The sequence below is a fragment of the Tupaia chinensis genome, unplaced genomic scaffold (assembly GCF_000334495.1).
Source record: "Tupaia chinensis unplaced genomic scaffold, TupChi_1.0 Scaffold000333_1, whole genome shotgun sequence".
NCBI classification, from domain to species: domain Eukaryota; kingdom Metazoa; phylum Chordata; class Mammalia; order Scandentia; family Tupaiidae; genus Tupaia; species Tupaia belangeri.
The window spans coordinates 963,855-978,902 of record NW_006159827.1 but is presented as its reverse complement, the minus strand read 5'-3'; the positions used below and the strand labels follow the sequence as shown (position 1 = coordinate 978,902).

The window sequence follows — 15,048 nt, the reverse complement described above, 5'->3', positions numbered from 1 at the left end:
AGAGAGAGGGAAAGTGAGAAATCACCCCCAGGGGCGATGGCCGCACTGCAGTCCCTTCTCCATACATACCTGGCATGATTTTCAAGTCACCAAGTCTAGGACTTGAACCGTGCTCAGAAAGGTGGGGCTCCAGCACCTCACCCACCACGCCACCTGCTGGCCCCATCCCTCTTCTGCTTCTTACCCTGAGCTGCCTCCTGGACTGTTTTATTGCTGGCTCCTGTGTTGTCTTCGGGCGCTCCTGTCCCCGCTCTGAGAACCCGCTACTGTCTGAGTCCTCCTAGGCTGGAGGCAGCCTCCTGGTCTCTGCTCGCATCTTTTCCAGGGTCTCTCTGCACCTGGGCCTGCCTTCTAGGCTGATCTGTGAGACTGCTGGGCCCGCGTTCTCCCTTTCCCAGCCTCCTGCTGGCACGCGCCCTCCTCCACCTTCTCCAAAGTGCCTGGGCACTTCACCGCCTGTCCTCTAAGGCCCACCTCCCCCCGCCCCCCCCAAGCTTCTGCAGGTCCAGACGACTCGGCTGGCCACGTCCCCCAAGATGCATGTCTGCCTGTCAACCACTTTGTCCCAGAGGTCAGGGCCAGGCCCACAGGGCCACGGCTAGTTCCTGAGCTCTTCCAGGCAGCCCTGTGATCCAGGACAGCATCTGAGGCCGCCCCAAACTTCGGGGAAGACCCCAGGGCCTTTGCACATGCATCCCTCCGCCCAGAAGGCTCTTTCTCCTCACTGCTCTGGTTTTAGGTCTAATGCAACCTCCTCAGACATGCCTACCCTGGCTGATGAAGATTCCCACCCCCTTCTGCTGGGTCTCTGAATCCCATGACAGAGGAGTGACATCGTGGCATGCACGACCATTATCTGGAAGTAGCTCGTAGGTTCCTGTCTGGCTCTGCTTCACTGAAGCCTCCAGGACAGCAGGAGCCTGTTTTTCTCAAGCACCGCACACACAGTAGGTGTTTAGCAAAGGCTGGCTGAGTGGATTCTGCAGGGCAGGTGGCCGGCCTGGATTCTCGCCCCTTTCTGCCCTCCTGCCACAGGTGTGGACTGCCCCTTGTGTCTGCTCACCCTCAGACGTGTGCCTCTGCACGCGGGTGCCTCACCTGGGAGCGCCTTCTCCATGGCTTAACTTGGTGAGCTCCTATTCACCCCTTAAAACCCTGCTCAGCTCTCTGGGAGCTCTGCTTCCTTCCTGGCTCTGTGGGCACGCTCGCCCTACACCTCCATGGTGGAATCAGCTGTCTGGGGTCTGCTCCACTGCGCCCCTCTAGGCCGAGGGCTCCTGAGGGGCAGGGGTTGGGTCTGAATCCCATCTGGGGGCTCGGGGTCCAGGGCTCAGCAGTGGTGGGGCCCAGAACAGCTGCCCCAGGGATGTTTGCTGAGCACTGATGGACGATAAGCCTTTTGGGTGTCCCTGGGGGTAGGGTGCCTCTCCCGGAGCTCTCATCTCCTCTCTCACTCCCTGCAGCAGCCAGAGTGAGCTTCTAAACAGGGAAATGCCATCAGGCCTCTGCTGAAAACCACTCCGAAGAGGTCCTGTCACACTTAGATAACCTCCGACTTGCTGGGTGTGGCCTATGAGGTCTGTGGCGGCCGCTCTACCCTCACCTAATCCTCAGAGCCAGCTGGTGCGGCCCCTACTCCGGTGTGTGCTCACCCTAGACCGTCCCGGGGTTGTTCCACCTCCTCCCTCACACTCGGCTCCTAACGTCACTGCCCAGAGAAGCCACTCCTGTCCTCCCTGCCACTTACATCTATTGTCATGTTTCTTTCTTTCTTTTTTTTTAAGAGAGGTTTTTGCTATAGGGCATGTGCACTCACTGGAGACAGAGAGACAGAAAGCTAGAAATCAACCCCCCAGGGGGGATGGCCACGCTGCAATCCCTTCTCCTCCATTCTCCTCTCGGGATCTTGGGCACGCACGCACACACGCCTGGCATGAGTTTTAAGCTGCCGAGTCCAGGACTTGGACTATGGTCGACTACGTGGGAGTCCAGCGACGTAACCATTGTGCCATCTGCTGGTCCATGTCCTATTTATTTTCGATTTTCAGATTGGGTCTCACTTGGTTGTCCACGCTAACCTCGAGCTTGGGGTCCACCTGCCTCAGTCTCCTGAACAGCTGGGACTTCAGGCTGGCACCGCCATGCTCGGCTTTTAGGATGGGGCAGGAATTAAACCCAGGGGCAGCACCTCCGGCACGTGCTTTCGTGGCTAGGACCACCCTTTGGTTTTGTTCATACACCTGTGACCTCTGGACATTCCCCCTCGCTCTCCTCCCCCGACCTCACGCTCCTCGGGGCATGGTCCGATCGTCTCTATTTATGGCTACAGCCTAGAACCAGCCAGGGGCTGGCACCCAGAGGGGCCTGAGGTCAGTCACCTGGCTGGTTTTTTCCACTCCCGAGGAGAACAGGCTTTGGTGTTTGCTCCTCAGCCAAACAAGTCCATAGAAGGTCAGTCCCAAGAGCCCAGGTACCAGGGTGCAAGGGTGACCCCAAACTCATGAGCTGGAACTTGGTTGTGCCACGACTGAGGGTAAAACTTAACCAACGATGCCGCAGGAAGGCGGAACCTTTGGGATTTGGAATTCCGGGCATCAGGGTGGTGCCCCCGTGAGTTAGGAGCGGGAACAAAACAGACATGCAGATGCAGACGCACGCACCTGCCCTCGGCCGCGTTGCGAGGCAGGCAGAAGAGGCCCTTCATCAGATGCAGGCCCTGGACTCGGGCCTCCAAATCGTGAGCTGAAAACACCCCTGTTCCCATGAATCACCCAGCTGCAGGCGTTTTCTATCGTCAGCACCAGAATGGACGAGAATGGCAGGGACTCTGTGCCCTCACTGTTGTGGTCCCCCCTTGGCCCGGGTGGTGCTGGGCACGGGCAGGCTCGCGGTGTGTTCGCTAGGGGCCAGCAGGGGTACCTGTGAGGGCTGAGCTGGCCAGAAACCCCACAGCTCAGGACCGGGGTGTCTGAGACCTGTCAGCCTCATGGAGAGGACCCCCCGAGGCGTGCCAGCCACGTGGGGGCAGGGACCGGCAACTGGGCTGAGCCCACCACTGGCCGCAGCTCACCTGACAGCAGCATGGGGTCCTTGTCCACGGACTTGCGCACCTGGTCGGACTCCCCCGTCAGGGAGCTCTCGTCGATCTTGAGGTCGTTGCCCTGGATGAAGAGGCCGTCAGCTGGGAGGAGGTCGCCTGGCGGGAGGAAGGGCAGGGACGCAGGTGACTGGAGAGGCTGGAACATCTCTCAAAGGTGGGATGAGGGGGGATGTTTACCATGGCGGAACGGATGCTGGAGCTCTTGGGGCACAGGGACCAGAGAGTGCCTGACCTTGGTCAATGGGCCCAAGATGGGGCCCAAGGTGAGTGGCAAGAGGCTGGAGGGCTGAGATTGGGCCCAAGAGCAGTCCTTGCTCAGGCAAGCACTTCCCTCGGCCCGGCTGGGGATCAGGGCCTAGTTTTCCTACTGATTCATTCTTCTCTAGTCTCCGTATGGTTGGGGGACATCTCTTAGATGGGACCAGTCTACCCTGGCTAAGCTGAGGACATTCCCTGCAAGGCGTGTTGTCGGGGGAAATCGAGCCTTCCAGGGCTGAGTGAGGAAGGACACTCTAATTTCTTCTCTACCTTCTGCCTCTCCTTACCCAGGGCATACCTGGCCCAACCCCCTCTGGTGCTAGCCTGCCCCCTTTTTCCATGGAAATATTACAGACGTAGACTATTCACCACGTATCTGCCTCCTGCAGCCCTCCAGCCATCTATCAATAACCAAATCAGGTGGAGAGAATGGACTTCCTCTCATGAACCTGTTCTAGTATGAGCGGACCTTGGAGTGCTGAGTTGAGAAGGCTTCTAAGGCTGTATCCAGGTTCTGAGCTGTGATTGATTAGTAATGCCTGCTCCGGGTGGGAGAATGGAGAGAGGTGATACGTGTACCATGTATTGAGTTGTTGGAAAAGTCTAGATGAATTTTTGCATAGAAACACATAGAAAAACAGCATCATGACTTTTCGGATGACCCAATACTTGCCATTTCTTATTTAAATAGATTCTGGTACCCTCCCTTTTCCAGGAAGTTCCCTTCCCTTGTTCAAAGGACCTTAGAAGGCACTTTGGCTTGTGATCAGCCGTCAGGGAGCACCGCTTCCCTGGGCCGGCCTCTCTGCATCTGCCTGGCCTGTCTCAGCTCTGCCCAGGCCCTGGGTTGAGCACCTGCCTTTGCAGCTGACAAACTCACCATATTTGACCTGGGCGATGTCCCCGACCACGATCTCGGCCACAGGGATCTGCACCACCTGGCCAGCCCGGACCACGGTGAACTTCTGCTCCTGCTCGATGCGGCTCTGCAGGCCCCGGAACTGTTTCTCTTTGCTCCAGTCATTGAAAGCTGTGACCAGGACCACGCAGATGACCGAGAGGAGGATGGCAGCCCCCTCGATCCAACCCGCCTCTGCCTCGCCTTCATCCTCCGCCCCGCCCTGGGCTGTCGCACACCCTGCAGAGACACAGAGAAATGGGCAAGTGGAGTCAGTTGGGCAGGAGGGACTCAGGGGGCCAGGATTTCAAGTCCAGCTCGGGCTGGCTGTGCGACCTAGTGGTTAGGGGAGCTGGATCCCATGTGGCCAACTAGGGTTTGAATCCTGGCCCCGGTGGCTTGAAAAGCACACCAGGCACACATGTATGTGTGCCCCAAATCCTATCAGGATGGAGGCCTGGAGCAGGGATGGTGGCGTGACCATGCCCCTCCGTGGGTGCTTTCTCTTCCTTTCTCTGGTAAGCATACTGCCTTCTAGCGATAAACAGACACTTAAATCAACCCCAGCTGTGCCAAGTCACAAACAGTGGTAATTTATCTAGTGTTCCCGAGTACCACGTCCTGAGCCAAGCGCTTCGCAGTGATCCTCTGACAGTTCTCACAACCCATCTCACAGATGAGAAAGCTGAGGCTTCTCAGAGAAGTCGAGCTTGCCCAAGCTCGGTAAACAGGGAGGCAGGACGTGAACCCAGGCAGTCGGACCCATCTCGTGTCTGCTTTCCTTGCAGCTGTGAGATCTCGGGTCCCTGACGTCACCTCCCTGAGCCACAGCTTTCTCATGAAACGAGAAGCAGAGGTTTCGTGCTGGGGCCCTGCCATGAAGGTTGTCCTGGAATGAGACGAAGTCCGTAGAGTCCCCAGCAGAGACTTGGCACGGAGGAGAGAAAAGAGAACTTTCTCTGACAAGAAACAAAAAAACTATTTTCTCTAACTTACAAGGAAAGAGCCAAAGAGTTTTGCAGACCGAGGAACCCGGGGTGCACGTGCCCGAGGGTCCAGATGCAGTTCTGCCAGTGTCCTCTCCCCGTTCTCCCAGTGACCGAGAGGCAGTCTCTGAATGGCCGAGGTGGGGACAGGAACCACAGCCCTGGCCCTAACCCTGCTACCTACCGCCCTCGAGATCCTGGGTAAGTCACTGTCCTCCCTCAGCCCTGGGGACCTCACAGACAAAACAGGGGTCACCGAGGCCACCTTCTGGGGCACAAGGAGAGGCAGGGAGAAGGCCTAGCCAGTGCTCAGCATGCAGCGTTCCCACTGAGTCCTCGCCGGAGGGGGCTGAGGAGTGAGCCTGGCCCAAGATGAGGACACCGATGCTCGGGCTGCATCTGATGGGAGGCCCTCAGACCCCAGGCAGGCAGGTCCACGTGGTGCTGAGCCCCGGGCCTTTCCAAGCCTCTCCTGCACTGGGATGGGGAGTTGCCATCTACACAGCAAGTGACCGAGCAGCATCTGACCACCCACCCCTGGGGGACCTGGACTGGTCTCTTTGCACGGGGCCAAGCAGGAGGCTGGGTAATTTGCAAGGCCCTCATGTGCTAAGCAGTCACTCTAATTTTCAAGCTGGCTGAGAGAAGGGAAGCAGTCCAGAGAGGGGAGGTGATTGGCTCGGGGTCACACAGCAGATCTGGGTTTGAATCCAGAACTGACATGACCTCTGGCCACTCACAGCCCCCAAGCCCAGGAGCCTCCTCTGCCACGGGCTAGCTTCAGGTAGGGAAGTAGGAGGCGTGGCCAAAGACACACGGCCAAAGGTCTGCAAGTCCAGTTCAGTCCCAAGGAACAGACAACAGCACTTTCAAGAGACACCCTGCAGAAGCTTCTGGAAAACTGTGGGTCAAAAGCAAAGTAATAGGGCCAAGTGGTACCCAGGGAAGGTCTGCCAGCTCCCGGCTCCTTGGGGAGCACAGAATCGCTGAGGCCGAGGTGCGTGGGCCACTGGAAGAGTCCGGGTCCCAGGCAGAACCAGCAGCTCCTTGCAGGCCAGTAGGCAAGTCAGCACATGGGGGCTCCCAGAGCCTGTTCGTTTCTCTCCGGGAGCTCCAGACCTTCCCAGTAATTTACAACTGTGCAAACAGACTGGCCTTGGTGGTAACAGTATCACCTCTCATAAGAGCCAACATTGGGCCCGTCGGAGTTCGAATCCCATCGGCCTACGTGACTGCGGCGTGCCCACGAGCCTCAGTTACCTCATCGGCAACCGGAGGCTTCCTTGTGGTTGAAGGGATTAGGAGAGAGCCTTTCTGTAAAATACCCATTGCACGGGCCAGCAGGTGGTTAGTGGTTAGGGCGCTGGACTCCCACGTGATCGACTGCGGTTCGAGTCCCGGATCCAGTGACCTGAAACTCACACCAGGCACGTGCGCACGTGTGTCTAGAATCCCGAGAGGAGAATGGAGGAGAAAGGACTGTGGGGTGGCCATCCCACGGTGGGGGTGACTGATTTCTTGGATTTTGTCTCTCTGTCTCTGTCTCTCTGGCAAGCACATGTGCCCTATAGCAAAATTCTCTCTCTCAAAAAAAAAAAAAAAACAAACCCAAGTACCCACTGCAGTGAGCGTGGCGAGCATGCAGGACATGCTCAGGTGACACCATGGCTTCTTATTTTCTCACTCGTGCCCTGCGGGGAACGTTACTGTGTCCGGGTCCGCAGCCCAGTGAGCAGAGCCTCGAGCCCCACGTTACAGAGGGGGAGCATGGGAGATAACGGGAAGAGAGGAATGGCGGGTGGTGCCCCTGTCCTGGCTCTTCAGTAGAGACCCTGAAGACTGGGAAACCCAGGGGCACCCTGCTGTGTCACCCAGTGTATAGGAGAGCGTTCTCATAGGGTGTAACGGTGGTGAATGAGGAGGAGGGATTAGGGATACAGCACCCGCTGCTCCGGTTCACGGGAATTCTGTTTTCCCTGCCGCTCCCCTGTGCTCTGTGGACGGGAAGTCTCTCGGTGCCTGTCTGCTTCCTCAATGGAGCCCTACAGTAGTTTCAGAAGCATTGGGCACTGAGAGAGAAGATAAGAGAAAGTTTTCGGGTTCTGGAATTGGAAAGACCTCGTTTTGAATCCAGCCTCTGCTGTGTGACCTTAGGAAAGCACCTTGGCCTCTCTGAGCCTTAGTCTGGTCAGCTGTGTCGTGAGATAGCCCTGGGATTTTTGCCAGCAGAGGGGCTGGCGTGGTGGACACATGATGTGTGCTGGCTTCTCTCCCTTTCCACAAGCTGCTCTCCTTGGACCGGCCCCTGGAAGCCCAGGGGAGCGGGGTTTGCACCCTGTTGCCACGCACAGCCCTGCTGGTGGCCTATGCTGACTTGACTCCAGGGAGCCCGCTGAGGCATGGTGGCCACTCACGCTGCCAGCAGGAGCCCGTTAGCGTTCCCTCCTGGGCCGGTCACACCGTGCCTTGGGATGGCCACGCAGGGGGCCCTTGGGCTGGGTTAGGTTTGTAGCCACCTGAGCTGCTGGGAATGGCAACTGCCACCATCATGCAACGAGAGGGGAGAGAAGGGGAAGGGCAGGCGGGTCTCCTCGGGGTGCAGGGAAGTACAGTGGGTCTCCCCGCATTGTGGGTGGCAGAGGGTCCTCTCCCTGCCTGTGTGACCCTGGGGGCCCACTGGGCCTCTCTGGGCCTCAGTCTGCTTGTTCACCAGTGAAGTGGGGCATGTACCTCCCGGGTGGTTACCAGGCCTGGTATCCCACATGGGCCCTCAGAACCACTCCACGCCTGAGTTCAGACGTGGGTCAACCTCAACACGCAGGCGTGGCCATATGCACCTGTGAGCCCTGCAGGCTGGAGGCCGGAGACGTGCAGAGCACAGTGAAGCCCTGCTGGGGATGCCTGTCTGTTTTTTTTTTTTTTTAAATATTTTTTAAAATTTAACTTTATGTATTTATTTTAATTTGACCAGAGAGGGAGAGGGAGAGAGAGAGAAAAAAAAAAAAAGCCACTAGGGCTGGGAATCGAACCACGGTTGCCCACGTGGGAGTTCAGCATCCTTAACCACCATGCCACCTGCCAGCCCCTTCTACTTTTTTTTTTTTTTTTTTGTAGAGAGGGGTTTTTGCTATAGGGTTTGTGTCCTCATCAGAGAGACAGCGAGAGACAGAGAGACAGAAAGCGAGAAATCACCCCCCAGGTGGGATGGCCACACCGCAATCCCTTCTCCTCCATTCTCCTCTCGGGATCTTGGGCATGCACACACACGCGCCCAGCGTGAGTTTTAAGCCATCGGGTCCAGGACTCGAACCGCAGTCGACTATGTGGGAGTCCAGCAACGTAACCATTACGCCATTCGCTCTCTCCTTCTCGCTCTCTTTTTCATGAGAGAATGAAAGAACATAAGTGTAAACACTTTGAAGCCCTCACTGTGTGCCTGTCCTCTGCTGGCACTTGGCCGGGGGGAGCTGTCACCAGCAGGGAGCTGGGAGTGTAGGCGGGTGCCGTGATCGTGCTGTGCAACCTTGGACGAGGGCCGAGAGGTCTCGGAGCCAAGTAATCCTTCACAGGGGCAGTGTGGCTGTGGAGGACTCAGCGCCCACGGCCCTTTCCCACTGCTGTCTCGGTGGTGGGTGTGATGGTCCGTTTTGCAGAGGAAAGAGCAGCTCTCCCTGAGCTCACGTGCCAGGAAAGACAGAGCCAGGCCTCCTGCCCCGAAGTCTGGGAATGCTTCTATACTGCTCACTCTCCCTCATCGGAGGCATTCCGCCTGGTCAGCCCAGCCTGGCCCAGCCCCCTCTGGGGGTTTCAGGGAGAAGGACAAGAGAAAGTGTGCACGAGAGCCCTGGGAGTTCAACATCAAGCAATCTAGGCAGTGTGCATGGACAGTAGCAGTAGCACTTGGAGACGGGCACTGCGGTCAGCCAGCAAACGGCGACTGAGCACCTGCTGGGGGCAGGGGCCGCACCTGGCTCCTCACAGCCGGGATTCTAACTCTGCATCAGAGGCGGCACGCAGGCGTCACCAGCTGTTTATAGGTGAGGAGGCAAGGTCTGGATCGGGCAGTTGCTCACTGGATTGGAACCTAAGTCCCTCTTGGGCCCCATTTTTTCTTTCTTTCTTTCTTTTCTTTTCTTTTTTCTTTTTTTTTTTTAATTTTAGAGGTTTTTGCTATAGGGCATGTGCTTGCCAGAAAGAGAGACAGAGACAGAGAGACAGAAAGCAAGAAATCAAGAGATCACCCCCCCACACGGGGGATGGCCAAACCGCAATCTCTTCTCCTCCGTTCTCCTCTCGGGATCTTGGGCACACACGCACACGCTCCTGGCGTGAGTTTAAGCCACCGGGTCTGGGACTTGAACCGCAGTCGACTACATGGGAGTCCAGCAACATAGTCATTATGCCAACTGCTGGTCCCAAGCCCCACTTTTTCTCACCTGCTGAGAACAGGCCTCTCCTCAGGCTGGGTCTCCTACAGCACTGCCTTGGGGCTGTATTCCTCTGCCCACCCCAAACCTGACCCTGGAAATGAGTCCGGACGCATGTTTTCCTCCCCGGCCTTCGGAGACCACCCCACTGTGGGCAGCCGAGGCCTGGCTTAGGATCGCTGCCCACGTCTCTCCGGGCAGCCCCAGGCAAGGCCCTGTCCTCTTGGCTCTTTGATCTTGGCCTGCTGGGGGTGGGGGTGGACGCTGTGTGCCCAGACAGCACCAGAGCCAGGGCTGAGGCTGTCGTTCTGGGCCCTTAACATATGGCAGGTGACTAATAAAAGGAATGAAACACGCACACAGGTGGACACGGGTCAGTGGCAGCAGGAGGAATGTCATCTGTCCTTCCTGCGAGCAAACCCATCCCGTCTGCTTTCCTCTGTCCTTCCCTCCTTTTGCCAACAGGGGCAGGGCGGGTGTCGGTCATTCCTTCTGCAGAAGGCCTGAGCCACTCTGCGGACAGGGTCTGCCTGCCACACCTGCCGTGTTCCAGCTCCTGGGGCCTCCGAGGGCCCGCGGGGACAGTGGCTGTAGGCAAGTGACAGGCGTGGAGTTTGGAATGTGCAGTTCTAACGGGCTCATGCTGCCTTCCTGTGCTCTGCTGCAGAGCACTCCGGAGTTGGGGGTGTGGGAAAGAAGGGCTGTCCTCCCAGACAGGGACAGTGACGGTCACAGGTGAGCTACACGGCTTCCTGTGTGTCCACCACACGGGACTCTGCTGAATGCTCAGTGTCATCTCCCACACTTGCGAGAGCCTGGCGGGTCCCATCAATCACCCCATTCAATGGATGTGGACACTGAGGCCAGGAATATCGGAGGGCTGGCTTGTGGCCCTGGGCCAGGTCAGCAGAGCAGGGCCTGACTACTGGCCTCCAGTGCCCCCGGGGGTGGTGGCTGGTGTCAAACAGAAACTGTCCACTCTGGAATTTTGAACCAAATTCCTCTGCCTCCCCTGCCCCCAGCCGCCCCGCCACAGCGCGGTTTCCACAGAGGCTGCCCAGGGAACCCTGCTGGGGACCTCTGGCTGAGGGGTCCTGGTCTGCAAGATGGGGACACGTGGGCATGAAGTGGCAGTGTGCAGTGGCTGTCAGCTATGGCGGCCCTGGCCCTGGAGGGCTCCCAGGCTCTGCCCGGGAACTGGGTGGGCATGGAGGGGGTGCTGAACAGCACAGAAGCCTCCTGGCCGCCTCCCCTAGGAGGCCGGCACCTTCCCACCCTCCCATCAAACCCACTGTGGTGGGTCGTTCCCACTTTGGATGGGGCACTGGAGCCGGGCGAAGCCTGGGTCTGACCTGGGGCTGGTGGTCCCTGTAACTCGGAAGGTGGAGAGCTCGGACTGGGGCGGGGGTCTCCAGGAGGAGTTGGCAAGGCCCCCACGTCCAGGAACGTCCCCCCGTGGGGCGGGTGCGTGTGGAGCTGCTTCTACTCCAAGTGTGGCCGAACTAGGCCTTGGCCAGACACAGCGAGGGGTGGTGGGAAGAACCAGACAGACCCGGGTTTCAAATCTAGCTCTCCCTCCATACGCTGTGTGACCTTAGGCAGTCCCTACCCCTCTCTGGGCTTCGTTTTCTCATCTCGAACTTGGAGGTGGTGACAGTCACCTGTTCGGAAGGCTGGGCTCTGGGGAGGCGTTTTGGCCACGTCTTAGGAGCTTGATCCATGTCCCTCCCCACCACCTGCCCTTTGAGTTCTGGTCTTAAATGAAACTGGGTCACACGAGGTCCCAGATCTAAATGGCACTGACTCAGCCCTGTCCCTCTCCGGGGAAGTGCCGCCGACAGATAGGAGCGCGGAGCCAGAGGCTCCATTCTGAGCCACGTTCTGCCACCCCCCAGCTGTGCGACCACAGCGAGCCGTTTACTCTCCCTTGGCCTCGGCTCGCTGGATAATGATCTGTACAGGGTGCTGGGAGGACTCGGTGAGCACGCGCGGAACTTCTGGTGTAAGAGCTGCCAAGCCGCGACCGCTACGACCCAGGAAGAGGCGTCCGCGCCCTTACCTATCTGTGCGGTGCCCTTAGCTTTGCTCGGGCCTATTCCAGTGAGTATGGACGATCTTCTAGATCTGCTGTAAAACTTCTGCAGGCGACCAGCAAGCAGTTGGCATAATGGCTATGTCGCTGGACTCCCATGTAGATGACCGCGGTTTGTGTCCCGGACCCGGTGGCTTAAACTCACGCCAGGCACATGTGCGTGTGTGCCCAAGATCCCGAGAGGAGAATGGAGGAGAGGGGATTGCAGCGTGGCCATCCTCCCTGGGGGGGTGATTTCTCACTTTCTGTCTCTCTGTCTCTCTCTGTCTTTCTGGTGAGCACATGCACCCTATAGCGAAAACCTCCTCAAAAAAAAAAAAAAAACAAACCATTTTTGAAGGCCCAGCCGGTAGTATGGTGGTTAGGGCAGCTGGATCCCACATGGCTGACTGCATGGTTCGAGCCCCAGAAGAACACAGGACATGTGTGTATCCATGCCTAAAATCCCCAATGGAGGGAGACATGGACAAGGGTCTGCAGTGTGACCATTCTCCAAGGAGGGTGTTCCCCCTGGCCTATATCTCTCTCTGGCAAGCACACACACCCCCTCTGGCACATTGAAACGCTTCTGCAAAAAAAAAAGAAAAAAAAAATGCTACTTGTTATGCAGCTCTTATCTTGTCTTATATAAAAGTTCACTCCATCATTTATGGTGAGGAGAAATGTCATTTTCCTGAAAAATGAACGTTTTTCCTCCTTGTTGATAGCTTGAGCTGTGCAAAATCATCCCAGTTCCCTTCCTGCCTTGGCTGCCAGGAAGCTCAAGTCAAATTGAAATCTCAATCATGGCAGCAATTATAGGGGTTTATTTGCTTCTGTCCCCTTTCTGTCTGGCTTTCTAATTTGGCCTCATTTGGCAAGAAGTGTCCCTCTTGTGTTTTTGTAAACCCTATATGGAAAGATATACAGAAAACAAAGCAAAAATCTTAGTATTATTATGTATCTAATTGAAATAGCTGGACTAATAGACTGGACTAATAAACTCATATCCAGTTTCTTGGATAACTTTGCCTTGAGGGATGGAGTGACAGATGTTCAAGGGACCTAAAAGACTACCTCCTCATTTAGGGAAAATAAGGCCTATGACAGCTTTTTTTTCCCCTTTTCCTTTTCCCTTTTCTTTTCTTTCCTTCATGATTTTGTCATAGGGCATGTGTGTTCACCAGACCCCACAGGGGGTATGGCTACACTGTCATACCTTCTCCTCTCAGGATTTCGGGCCCACGCACGCATGCACCCGGTGTGATTTTCAAGTTGCTGGGTCTAGGACTCGAACTGTGGTTGACAGTGTGGGAGTCCAGTGCCTTAACGCTCACTCCACCTGCTGGCTGCCCACGACAGTTCTTCCTTATACGCTATTCACTTCTTATTTGCTTGACGGAGCAGGGAGCACAGCAGGGTTATTTAGTTAGCGTGTTCACTAGGAAATGCTGAGTCATAATGAACAAAGGGAAGGATGTATACTACCCTGTTCATTGAAGAGGCAGACAGAGAGCGATTTAACAAGACAACGCATCTTACGAGATCCCATGCATCACGCAGAAGGTGTGTCGATCGTCTGTCTATTCATCTGTCTGGTGTGCGATGCGCGTGCACCCACACCCACACCAGCAGAGGTGTTCAAGACCTCTGGAAAATGATTATTATGAAACGACTGTGCATGGGTTTCACAGTTTTGTTTTGTTTTGTTTTTTAACACCAAAATAAACTCCTACTTTAATTCCATTTGTCCATCGAGGTTTTGAAGCCCCTTGGTAGATATTTCCGTGGGCTCACACACCTGCCTGTGGTGGGCCGTGGGTCCTCGCTGGGTGGTGGGATCATGGATGATTGTATTTTTCTTCTTTGTACTGACCTGCATTTTGGACCTGTTCTAGTGTAACCTCGCGGGGCCTGCTACGGTAATTACCTGTGCTCTTTTTCCTTTTCTCTTTTTTTGGAGAGGTTTTCGCTATAGAGCATGTGCGCGCGCCAGACAGACAGAGAGAGACAGAGAGACAGAAAGCGAGAAATCACCCCCCAGGGGGGATGGTCACGCCGCAATCCCTTCTTCTCCATTCTCCTCTCGGCATCACACACACGCGCCCGACGTGAGTTTAAAGCCACCGGGTCCGGGACACGAACTGCGGTCGACTACGTGGGAGTCCAGCAACATAGCCATTAATAGAACTGCTGTTTTTCTCTTTTTTTTTTGAGAGGTTTTTTTTTTTTTTTTTTTTTTTTTTTTTGCTACAGGGTGCGTGCACTCGCCAGAAAGACAGAGGCAGACAGAGAGACAGAAAGCGAGAAATCACCCCCCAGGGGGATGGCCACGCCGGAACTCTTCTTTCCATTCTCCTCTCGGGATCTTGGGCACGCATGCACATGCGTCGAGCGTGAGTTTTAAGCCACCAGGTCCGGGACTCGAACCGCGGTGGACGACATAGGAGTCCAGCGACATAGCCATTACCCTCACTGCTGGTCCCTATTACGTGTGCTCTCTATTTAAAGGAGCGCTCACCAGGGGAGGGTCAGGAGACTCGGCTGCCTTGGAGGAAGACGGCTGATCAGCAGGTGGGGAGGCCCTGGCCTCCTTCATCCAGATCTGGTGCTCCGTCACCGGATCTGGGGTGAAGGACCTGGGTAGGTGAGGCAGTGCTTTGCCAGGACACAGAGCAGAGTCCCCACCCAGAGTCACCCCAAACCCATACTCTACACGTGGTAGAGCAGCGTCAGTCCGCAGCGTGGATTCTTGGAGCCAGCCCCAGGGACGGAACCGAGAAGAGCGAGCGGCATGGAGGGGTGGGGCAAAGCGGCCTTCTCTGACAAGGCAGAACACGTGAGATCCGAGAGGAAGACTGGGGAAGGAAGCCCGGGTAGCCACGCCCACGACGTCTGCGTCAGGCTGCGTCTGCCCTGGGCACGTGCCCTTTCTCCACCTCCTCCTGGGGCTCATGACATGGGATCCCTTGCCCTGTTTTGCAGATGAGATTGAAGACCAGAGAAGGACAGTCACTTGCTTAAGGTCACACAGCTGGGAAATGATGGAGACAGGATTTTGACCTAGGGGTGCCTGACTTTGAAGACTGTGCTTCTTTTTCTTCTTCCTTTTTTTTTTCCCCATTTGATATAGGGTGTGTGTGTTCACCAGAGAAAGAAAAAGTGAGAAATCACTCCCCAGGGAGGATGGACACACAGCGATCCCTTTCCCTCCACTCGCCTCTTGGCATTTTGAGCGCACACGCACACATGCCCGGTGTGATGCTCAAGCCGCCGGCTCCTAGACTTGAACTCTGCCGTCGGCCCTG

The 15,048-nt window shown here is 56.4% G+C and overlaps 1 protein-coding gene across 11 annotated transcripts in view; it reads right to left on the bottom strand.

Moving 5' to 3' along the window:
* Positions 1-15,048, bottom strand: part of ATP2B2 (ATPase plasma membrane Ca2+ transporting 2) — a 354,796-nt gene that overhangs the window by 86,523 nt on the left and 253,225 nt on the right. For all 11 annotated transcript variants that reach the window (XM_006151983.3, XM_006151984.3, XM_027773234.1 and 8 more), the window contains 2 exons: positions 4,239-4,496; positions 3,071-3,196 (listed from right to left, as the gene is read on the bottom strand). In XM_006151983.3, the coding sequence (XP_006152045.1) occupies positions 3,071-3,196; positions 4,239-4,496 (384 nt within the window). The remainder of the gene's footprint in view (positions 1-3,070; positions 3,197-4,238; positions 4,497-15,048) is intronic.